The sequence below is a fragment of the Adelges cooleyi genome, unplaced genomic scaffold (assembly GCF_023614345.1).
Source record: "Adelges cooleyi isolate 19-005CV unplaced genomic scaffold, UGA_ACOO_1.1 ACOO_flye_CR_arks_rails_tigmint_CR_PRNA_21, whole genome shotgun sequence".
In the NCBI taxonomy this organism is placed as follows: domain Eukaryota; kingdom Metazoa; phylum Arthropoda; class Insecta; order Hemiptera; family Adelgidae; genus Adelges; species Adelges cooleyi.
In genome coordinates, this window is record NW_026095871.1 from 557,167 (window position 1) to 569,402 (window position 12,236).

Consider the following 12,236-nt stretch of genomic DNA (forward strand, 5'->3'; position numbering starts at 1 on the left):
ATTTAATTTCTCAACGTGGGAATTATAATAGCGCGCGGGCGCATAAAAACGGCAAACAACACCGTTTCGGTATTATCTCAAGAAAAGCGAACCAAAAAAAAATTATAAACCGTATTGTAAGGTGTGCATGTCGTGCATGGAAAGTTTAACAGGCAAAACAACCGTTTAAAGACTCTGAAAGTTTTTCTCGCGGATTACCGAATTCTTGCGGGCGCCTAAAGTCAATACCGCCGCACGGCTAACTTCTTATCGTCTCACGAACGCCTTTTGAATTTCAATTTCCTTACGCGCACGACCGCTTATTATCGTGTCAAGTTTTTATTTGCAAAACGTATATATAGCAGCCCTCACTCCCTCCCTTATAAGACAAATAAATAAATAAGTAAAACAAATACACTACATTTGTCTCCGAAAACAAAACAACATGCTGTGGAAAATAAGTTGTTTTAACGCCGTGTCAATGTTTTGTGTGTGTGTGTAAAAGATAAATAAAAAAACATTTTAGTATCATTTTTCCCCGTCCGGGTTATACCTAGTATACCGGGTATCGCGTTTATATGTTTGCCATTGGAAAAGGGATGTTTGTCAAAGACCCAATCGATTAAACCGCAGTAACCGTATTTCCGTTGAACCGAACGCGTTGGGTATTTTTTTTTTTTAAATTTTCAATTATAATTTACATTTCATCGCGTGTACACAATAATGGTCGCTCCCATACACACAACACACCGAGGCGTTATAATAATAAAGTATAATAATAATGAACGCCGAATAATTTGTTTCTGTAGTTTGATACTTTGACAAGAATAGGACTTGACCGTCGTACCACCGCCTCCGCGTTGGACACTTTGAAACGTTGTGTGTCTGGTAAACGTCTTCGACCCAGTTTGGACGGTGTTTATACCGCGAGGGTCCTAAGTACAGAAACGTGTTTTACGGCTGCTAATTGATTCCTATATGGACGGGCGTCACCCCCTCCCCCGCCGCCTAGTGTCCACCAGGGATTTCTCTCGAGTGGGGTCGTATGCGTGTGTGCGACCGGAATATGCTTAGACACACGCCGAGTGGAAGAAACCACTTGACCCGAACGGAGAAATAAAAAGAAGAAAAAAACCTTTATACACACTGTGGGACCTATTAGAATATTCCCCGAACCACTTGACTGCGCGCACTTGTCCATCGGCGGTTTTTTCATCGTCAGTCCTCCTCCGGTCGAACAAACATAACGCTTGCCGCGTAGGTAATTTCCGTAAAGGACGGTTTGCCTAATGAGAGAAAAAAAGATATAAAACTTAACGCGCATTATACTGGAAAAAAGAATCGTTTATTGGTTACAATAATTTAAATAACCGTCAGCGAGCAAATGCGTTTAAAGTCGGCCACAGTATGATAATCCAATAAAAATATTAAATATATGTATCATTTCTCTAGTACATGTTAATTTTGAAATCGGTTACAACACGATTGTTATACATATTGGTATACGCGTTAGATTTATTGTGTTTTTTTTTTTTTTAACTAGGATTAACAATAATAACAACCGGGACCATATAATATAATACTATACGGTCGTCGATAACGCAAAGTTTAATAATCTTAACAACTATACGGCCGGAACGTCGTAATTATTAATATACATATTATTATACAAGTAGAACAAAAGACGTTATAATTTATAATAACAATACAAAGATGTATCGTTTGCGATGGCTATACAGTGTACGTTGGTTGTGTTAATCATGTCGACGAAGGCGCAGGCCTAAGGAAACGCAATCGACCGTGAACCTCGGTTGTGGTTAATTGTGTATTGGGGGGTAGATAGGTATACAATATAATAATAATAATCAAAGCGGACCGACCGCGAGTAAAACCGGACGAGATGATTTCAATAACGTAATTATACACAAACCCAATTAAGATTGAAGGAAAACTTTTCGATTTTCTTTTCAATCCCATGTTCTTCGATATTGTTGTATACCCCGGAGATATATGGTCTTTCCGACCAACAGTAATCCGTTTGCCTGCCATTTAGTCGGGTAACACTAATCCATTGTCTCCGGTCGTTTCTGGTCTACCACCGAATCGATTCCGGGCTGTAATGAACGAGTCGACCGGTCGTTACTTACCCGACCACCTCCGCACAGCTCATATAGTGTTGCCCACAAGTATCCACAATAAGTACATCCCATCCCGGCCTAATGTATAATTACCGCTTGCGCGACCATTAGTCTACATTATACTATTGTATAGATTACAAATGTATTATCTTGTCAAATACTTATGTACCTATGTATATTGTTTTTACAGAGATTCCCGAGAGTGAACGAGCGACGCGACGGACAAGAATGATGTAAAAATCCACAAAAACCCTAAACCCTAAACCCTCCCCTCATTAATCAACAGGGCGAAGCCACACCACCAGAACCGTATAATGAAGTGTAGGAGTCGGCCTGGACCCGTGTACGCGTTAGCCGTACTGTTGGCGCTCGTCAACGCCGCCGAAGGTGAGTCCAGCAACCATTATATAATATAACAGTTGTTAATATAAATTGTTTAATACAACTGTGTGTACACACCACACCCATGCAGTTGTTGTTGTCCGGCTCCGGTAGATGGGTATTATTATCATTATTGGACGAAATCAATCAAGAAGACGTGTTATCCTTTACAAAGTTTGTGCGTGTATGTGTGTCTATATTGATAAACGGATTCTATACAGGACGATTGCTTGTAGTAACAAAACCCTATAGCACGTATACACACACACACCACTGTATTACATTTACACAGTGTCTACACCGACTACGGTCAATATATATTATTAAACATATTAATATTTTGACGGTCAACCGAACCGACGACGTTTATTTATTCGACCGGAACGCGCATTTGTTGTTGGGGTGTCTGCAAGTTAGGTGTTCAAGGTGTTCAAGACACAAACATTTTGCTTATTATTATTTTTTTTTTTAACTTAACGGACCTATTACAAAAAAAAATGTAGTAACGTTATACATTAGAGTTTTCCTAGACATATATATTACATACTGGGCCAGAGTAAAGAAATTCAACAACACGATCAATGACCATATTAAATTTCCAACGTATAGCTGCGATAACAATACCGACCGAGCACACGCGTAACATATTGTACATATTATAGAAAGCTTGCTGATGTGCTTTTTTTTTTTTGTTCCTTAGAAATAAAGCGCACGATACACACAGATTATTATGACCTACACAGAATGTATAATAATAATAATAATAATAAAAGGATTGATGCTGTGTTATTGACGGTCGTCGGAGCACAGGCGTCTTGCCCTCAGACCGGGGGTGTTTTTTTTTTTTTGTTGCACCCCCGTCAAGCTCGGGTTAAAATATATAAAAAAAATGTATATAAAAATTTCCCGGCGAGTTTGCCGGCCTATTGTTCGACACACGATGGACTGAAAAATTGTGCTCGGCAACCGTGAACGCGCGCGGCGGGTGGGAAGCTTTTCAACGTTCGCAATCCGTTAGTCTTTTATTTTTTTTTTTTGCGGATAAGATAATGAAAAAAGCGTAAGGGCTGGTTGGCGGTGTGTATGTGTGTGTGTATATATCTATATATATATATATATATACACAGTGATTTCGTGTTCAGACCCCATTTCCTGTCCATCGACCCCCCGGCAGTGTATTTCCGATGGTTTACAAAAACGGCCGTGTTCCACGGATAGCTGTTATATGTATTTTTTTTTTCCACGATCAGCCAAAAATGTGAGTATACATGACCGCAGCCGGTTTTATTTGCTGTAAACACACCGTTTACGGGAACACCGACTCAACGTCTGATTTTTGTCTTAGATTGCGTACGCCGTTTACGCCGAAAAAATACTTTTGAATTTATGTTTTCCGGGTGCGAAAAAAATAAAAATTTATCTCTTAAACCCGCTCCGCTCCGGCACTGACAAACTTCAGCATAAATAATTAAGATAAATAATTTTTATCATTTAACGTTAACGTCGCCGACCGCGTAGTAGTTTAAAAAAAAAAAACTTAAATTATGTTACCGGAATAGCCTGAACCCGACCTATGTATAAATAATACTACTATATTAAAGTTATGAAATTGTAATTAAACGTTTTGCGGCGGTGAATAATTAATGTGTTTTTTTTTTGTCATAATAATTATTGTGTTTATAAATATTTATTTTTACACACGTTAATCGGATCTCGAATATTCAAAGGTCATCTTCATCGTTGTCGATAATTATCGCTCGACTACTTGACCCCAAACGGCGGCGCTCGTACGCGTTCCTAAAGTTTACCCTTAATATCCGTGTCGGTTTACCGTGTCGCCTTCGACCTGAGATCGTACAGGTTTCCTTATATGGCAACGATTTCGCGCGCAAAATCCAACATAAGGGCTTGGCAAATTTACATCTCAAACCTTCTGCACAATCGGATTGCACTCGGTGTCGCCCAATTTCATTTATATATATATATTGTATACATCACGCCTCGTCCAACAACAACGCCTATGTATAACGTGTGTATGTATTATACTCTACCCCTCTCTCTCCCCCCCCCCTTTGATTGATTTATGTGCGATTTGTACGATAATTCAATGTACACACACGGAAACACAGTTAATATTGTTGGCTACTATATGTGTACCTACACTCAAATGTTTTATACAGTTTGTGTGTGTGTGTGTGTAGATAATAGATTCCGGCGGTGGATTTGTTCGTTGTTGGCCGGTCTCCCATGGTGGTAATCGTGCGCGGGGGGCGGTCAGCTGTTGATCATAACAATATAACAATTTAATGATATAATATTATTATTATTATAATAAATCGAAAGCCCGAAAACGGATGACCGGAAATCGCGTTCGAAAAACTCAAATACAACGTACGCATATTATGCATGCCCACTTGTATAGAATAGGTACGTGCACTTGTATAGGACCGACGACGAAAATTAACGATTATTATTATTATCATTAACATTTACAACGCGTGTGAATCGGAAGTGCCGAAATTATAAATACACGAAACGTCCCGAAGATTTCCAAAACAATACGGTATTACGGTTGTGGTGTTTAATACCAATTTAAATAAACAATATACGATTATAATGATATTATGTTATTATATTTTATAAGAGCCGATTTAACCATATTATAATATTGGGACACAATTACTGTCTAGTTGGAATAACTAAAGAAATAGTTGGGCCAACTATTTATTTGGTTATTCCAATTATTAGACATTTATTGACCTTAAGTTTAGTTGGACCAACTAGGATGTTTTTTTTACCGTAAGGCAACAGGTAGAAATGGTCTGATTGTTTGTATATATATTTGTTGAAACAGAAATTAAATAATTTATATTGTATATTTTTCTTAGTGTAACGATCACGTTGCTTAAGCACGTGCTGAACCCTTATTATGTCAGCTTGTTATTGCAACAATTTGTGTTATTTTTTTTTTTTTATTGTCTGGATCCACACAAACCTCAACATCCGTATTATAACTCGAATGCGAAAACACATTTTGTAAAAAATATCTATTTAATTTTAGTATATTAACGTGAGACTCTAATTTTCCTTTAAAAAAAAAATCAACATTCGCCCTTTTTGTTTCTACACAGCTTTGTTAACTTTTGACAACTAAACGACAATCTGCTTTACTTTATAAAAAAAAAAAAAAAATAAGAACGACCTACTAAAAATAATAATCGTCGGTCGATAAAAAAACTTTTGAATTACTACTTCTCAAATTATGAACATTTAAAAAAAACTCCAAGCCGAGAAAAATGCAGATAAATAAATTATTACATTACATTTACACCGCACTTGTCCCTTGGTAAAAACTTTTTCACTTTTATCGGGCACTTACAAAATTTTAGTGGATTATTCTTGATTTAATTATAGTTGGTAAAACTAATGTGGGTTATCATTTAGATTTCAAAAGTTTATAGGCCGTTAAAAAAACCTAAAAAGGCGTAATAATTTCAAATGGTGTAAACTAAAATGTTAGTAAAAAACAACTATATTGTAACAGTTTTTTGGTTTTTTTTGTTAAAAAAAAAGATAAATGGATGCTTAACGTTTTATTGATTACCCTGTATAGTATAAAAAGCTCGCACGCTATAAACTTGGCTTTTCCTTTTTATTTTTTTTTCATTGTAAATATTATAATAACAACATACAATTTAAACGCACACGGACAAGTTTGTGCGCTAATAATTGTTTACTTTTACCTATAAGCTGAGGACCGGGCGAAAACGTCCAAGACGTAAAATCAATAGAAAAAGTCCAAGAAAAACACTGGAAGATTGACTGACGCGTTCGGCTTGAACGCCAAACAGCGAATAAATATTTTCGGTGAATCGAAAAATAAAAATAAAACAACTTTTTTCTGCTTAACCGTTTTTGAATTATCGAACGCTGTCAACAATTTCCAGTAATGTTCTTACATGTTATTGTTCCAACACTCTAAAGGAAACAACTCCTCTTAAAATATCCATATAGGTATTAAATACATTTTTCTAGTGAATTTTTGCAACACAGGTTTGTGTCGCAATTAATCAAATAAATAAATGATCTTCTCGTATATAACTGACAAATAACGATTGTTCATATTAATTATCCGACTGGCGTTGTTTGTATTAAACGATTATTGTTATAATTAAACGCATCGCGCGTTCTCATTCATCTATCACGATCATCACATTGCAAGAGAATTTCATTTCGGGGCCGGACAAGTGTTTTAAAGTCTTCCGGACGCTTTTAGTTGCGCGTTTATATTGTACACCTACATTATATTATGTTTCATAAACTAGCTGCTATAAACTGGCAACGATATTTTATCGTCAAGACTACACAGTGATAGCCGCAGTAGTGACGGCAACGACAAGGTAATGAAACGGAAGACAAAATGATATTAGCTACACGTTTTCCAGTTAATAAAAACAACCGTCCGACTCGACCTGGGCCGGGGCTGCTGCTGCTGCTGCTGCTGCTACTTGTCTAGATATGAAATATTATTATTTATTTCCACATGATATAGTTTTACCGGTTACACGCTACATTTTTGTGATTATTGAAATTCCCCAAGACAGCGTACAAGTTATTTTCACATTTTACTTTTTAGTATTACATAAACCGCGGTTAATTAACGGTAATAGCGGCCATGGTTAATATTCGAACCATCTCGCGTCCTTTGAACGACCGATAAAACCTACCGACGTGCGTGCGTGTAAACATGTACCGTATATTATTATTTATTATACTTGAACCGTTTAATATTTATCAAAAAATTATGTATACACCTATCTGTATAATATCCATATTGTCGGCGGATGTTTGAAACGACTCTGTGGCCGTCGTAGTAATCGATCGGTTAACTGCTCTAATGGGACGACCGAAATCATTAGAGATAATTTCACTGAACTCAATGTATAATATATAGAACGCTTATTGCCTATAGACGGCTGCCTGGAAAAATGTCCACTAGTATCATCCACAGCTATATAAATATATATATAATAAACTAACTTGCAAAGTTGGCTGTCTAAAACTTAAACACAGTAACTACCATTTAGACAATTTTACAAGAGAGCCAACCGGTAAACAAGTATCCATATAGTTTGTTATCCGGGCCAAAATGTTATCATAGATTAATAAGCCGGCTATCCGAATCGTCAGCGTCCATTCTGATTTATCTATTCTGTGGTATACTAATTGGCTCTTCTGTAAAATTTTCCAAATGATAGTTACTGTGTTTTAGTTTTGGACAGCCGCCAATAGAGATAATTAAAGTTACCGTTTTCCGCCATCTCTGTGGGAATTAGAACCTTATCGCATAGGCTATATACAATTGTATGTTGAGTTGATAACACAGAATCACAAATATATATATATAGGGACATTTATCAATCTGAAGACGCGTTCCATGTACCTCGTTCCACTGAACTCAATATATAGGTATATTGAGTTCAGTGGATAATTTACACGGCACAAATCGATAAGAATAAGGCCCCAGTTCAAACAACCGACAGTGCAGTGTTTTTTTTTTATTAAAAAATATTACTCTTGTTATTAATCAACTTTTCTCGTTTCAAAAAAAAAACAGCAACGAGCGCCGCGCACCTCCCCGGAGGTCTCACCTTGGGTTATAAGGTTTTATTCTCATTATTAATCCGTCTTTCTCTCGGTTAAATCCGTTGAGCACGAACCGGCCTATGGCCTATTGCACGAGATAATATATATATATATATATATATTTATATTTTTTTCTTTATTAACGAGCACCGCACGACGACGACGACGACGAAGACCATACAATTGTCTCTCTGTCTCTGTTGTTTCTTGATCGATTTCTCTATTAGTCCGTGTACACGAGCAGTTAACCCCACCGGTTCTCAAGTATTCAATGTCGCATTAATTCAGTTCCAGCGCATCGTCTCCCGGGTATCCCGACTTCTGCGGTGACAAATGAACGAGCCCGGGGGTCTGCGCGGTTATGACGATCCGGTGGTGTGTTTGTTAATCCTACAGGACATGCAGTCGGTGCATATTTTGTACTTATACTTTTGAACAAGCGATAACATCACATTATAAGCAAGGAAAGAAAAAATAATTAACGTCGTCGTCGTTCTAATCTAATCCAATCGTATCGTACACACTGGTTATAATTGAGTCGTTTCGGGTCTTGTTGTCTTTATATACAGGAGGAGGAAGAGGAGGCGGTTTATATTTTTCATATATATATATATATATATATAGGTACTAGGAAATTTACATAAGGCCGGTACGGAATTCGATTACACGCCGACCCGGTGGGAAGAACGGGGAAGGAAAACATGGCTTTTTTTTTTTTTTTACATATTAAGCATACACGACGTGTACAAATAAATTCCACTGTGCCGAGTGGACAGCAAAAAAAAGAAAGGAATCGACACGGGTCTGAAACAAATTAATAAGGACACGTGTGAACGTCTTTTGTGGCAGCAGTCGAATCGATTATTATTCGTCAACTCGCCGTTCGATTATTTATTATATATATATATATATATATTCTATTTCGTTTTTTTTCTTCTTCTTCTTTGCTTGACAAAAACACTGGAGAGACGGCACACGGTAATGCAGCCGTTGTTCGCGCATCGCTTTGTGTGTATACAACAAACATATTATTTTTAAAAATACAGTATTTCCTCGTACCGAGGATTACGCGCGGAGTGTACGTCTTATTTTTATTTTTAAGGATGACTGTACAAAACGCGCATTCACCCTTTGTGTCACCCCCGCAGACTCCTCCGAATGTCTTTAGGTGCTATTTAAAGAAGTCGCGACGAGCGGCGGGTACACAATGTCATTTTTCTCTTAGCTTCCCGAAAACGAACGGATGATAATAATTAACCGACCGCCGTGTGCCGAGTAGAAATACCATGTAAAAACCCTACATTTTATTTATTTTCAAACAATGTTGGGGCGCGGTTGGCGAGGGGGGGGGACACTTACTGCAGCTATACTTTTCAAGCTTTTGAACTCATTCGCGAGTGTGCAACAGAACTAGCGCAAAACGACTCGGACTCAAATGCCATTTCTCTCTGTGTAGTTAACAGTGAAGTACTGAAGTCGTCATTAATTTCCATAAACTCTCTCTTGCAAGCAGATGACAGATGTGACAATGACTGGCAGTCCGAACGCTTTCGGGGTTTTTTTTTTTTAATTAACAAACCTAGTTTTTATTTAATATCCTTCTAACGTGTACCACCGGTTATGGGGCTGATTAAACCGGACGTTAATTGATCTTCTCTCTCACTCGAGGAAAAGTATAAAGAAATAATTATTAACTTAATTTCGCCAACGCACCGACCGGCCGACCGCCTGTGCTCCGACTACTGCGTCGGTGGCCGAGAAGCTCGATAGTAATTAACTGGAATACAGAAACGTGTATTTTTTTTTTTACATGATGATAGTATTATCATACAGCTAGTATTGTGGTCGCCGTGACCACTGAAGCCGGTATTAGGTATCTGCTGCCTTAAACCTTGTGTGTGTGTGTGCTATCTCTAACGGGTGGCATTTTCGTGTGTACCGGTAAGGAGGTAAACATGGCACACACGTATTATTATAATGACGTACAAGTGGATGTGCGCCGGTGTTGATTGCCCCAAAGAATATTATATATTATATGGGAAAACCATTATTCAACCGGTATTTAAGTGGGCGCGTCCGCCGCCGAGTGGTTTATCGGAAATGTAAAAAAAAATTGTACAAGTCTCGCGAAACAAATCGAAAACAAGATTGAAAAAAAAAACAAACTAAAGAAAGTCATGTGTAGTCTTCTTATCCGGAGAGAGACGTCTCGATGGAGGTTCGCGTGCGGCAACGTTATGCTATAATATTATCGTGTCGACGGTGCTTATTATACGTACCTTGTTGGCAAAAAGTATAAACCAATAAAACATATTAATATACATATGTATATATTATAATCGTGTCTGTGTGTGTACACTTGAAACGCGTTTGAATTTACTACCGTGACCTTACGAGACCTGCGCAACACTAATATAACTGTGGTATCGCATATATACATGAAGTTAATCGGAGAACGTCCTGTCGTGTCTTTTACTAGACTTATGGATAAATAATAATATAAACGGCAAATAACGCGGTTGTGTGTGTGTAATACCGGAGCAGCTATGGTTTTTTTTTTTTTAATAATAATTTAAATATGCGATTCCACGACGAATCGTGACCGCAGTATTACTATCCGCGAAGATAAAACATATTTACATATACGTTTAGGTGTATATATGGTAGTTTCAAATGCTCTTTAACCATAGGCTTGTATTGTTATTGTGCAACGAAAAACTATCAACACTTGAGAACCAGCGTGGTGGTGATTAAAAATCGCATCGATTGCACGATATAGCATAGCGCTCTGGGGGGATCAGATTGTTTACAACAATGGTACCTTTGCATTTAAAGACTTGATAACGTATAAATTCGGAGACAAAAAACAGATGCAAAAAGTTTCACGCTATCGATATGTATTTCTCAAAAATAAAATAAAAAACACTTAGTTAAATACAATACATTAAAACGTGTGTGTAGGTGGATATCTCTAGCGGGTTATCTGCTGCTCGGTTCCGCATGCAAATATAATGATTGCCGTCGGCTTTACATCCCGCGCAAACGATTATTTTTCCACAACGACCGATTGAACGACATAAAGAGGCGGCGTTTTCTTTTTTTAGACGAAAGCCCATATCCTATAGTCAGGTAGTAAGGTGCGTACACCTATTGTGCACGCACGAATAGATTGTACAATGTTATTGTACGCCGGCAAACTGCTATTGCCGTGCCGAGTGTATGATATTTTCTATGTTATACTTATACACACTATACGGTCCAGCGAATCGTGCACGGGGTGCACACGCCGTATTACCTCTTCCGGTCAACACCGTACGGGATGACCGTCGGTCCGTGTACACACTTTGTAAAGACAGCTGTGACGGGGCGGTTGCAGATGCGTTGACGCTGTGCTGTTGCGAGGATAAATTGGATAAATGATCTCTAGATCTATAGCAGCGGTCCACGGTCGAAGTACGGTTTTGCCGCCGCCCTTTGCCGCATATTATAGTATTATTACTATTATTATTGTATGGTAAACGTTCGGCTCTATCCGCATTCATTATCCCGGCCGGACATCTCTATCTAGCCGTTATACACATAATATAATATTATTATTATTATTATACATTGCACGCGTTACGAGTGCGCTATTAAGTCACGTTAGGCGCATAATATACCTACACGAGTATATTATGTGCATAGTACACTTCGGTCGTGACCGGTTTCGTACACAATATATATTGTATGTATTAAAGCAAAAAACAAAAAACTCCTCCCCCGACCGCTTGTCAATTATACATCACACTCATTGGCCGAGCGTCATAGCTGTTCAAAAACGATCAGTGCAACTCGAGCGAGAGTATTTTTTTTTTTTAGACAGGTAAAACGCTGTATTTTATTTTTTAAACTCTATAGACTAAAAAACAATCCAGCCGGTTTGCAACGTCGTGTGTATAAAGGAATACTGTATAGTAGGACGTATATTATTATAATGTATAATTAAATTATTAACTCTGCGGGGCCTCTGGCAAGTGCTCTCTGCTCGCCCACCGCGCGTTACTAATGTACCCATATACGATAATATGTGAATAAAATATATTCTCGATAAAT

The 12,236-nt window shown here is 37.8% G+C and overlaps 1 protein-coding gene across 2 annotated transcripts in view; it reads left to right on the forward strand.

The window, feature by feature from the left end:
- The first annotated feature begins 2,311 nt into the window (after positions 1-2,311).
- LOC126834601 (netrin receptor UNC5C) overlaps positions 2,312-12,236 on the forward strand; it is a 71,529-nt gene continuing 61,604 nt past the window's right edge. For both annotated transcript variants that reach the window (XM_050566648.1, XM_050566649.1), the window contains exon 1: positions 2,312-2,504. In XM_050566648.1, the coding sequence (XP_050422605.1) occupies positions 2,432-2,504 (73 nt within the window). In that variant the 5' untranslated portion in view covers positions 2,312-2,431. The remainder of the gene's footprint in view (positions 2,505-12,236) is intronic.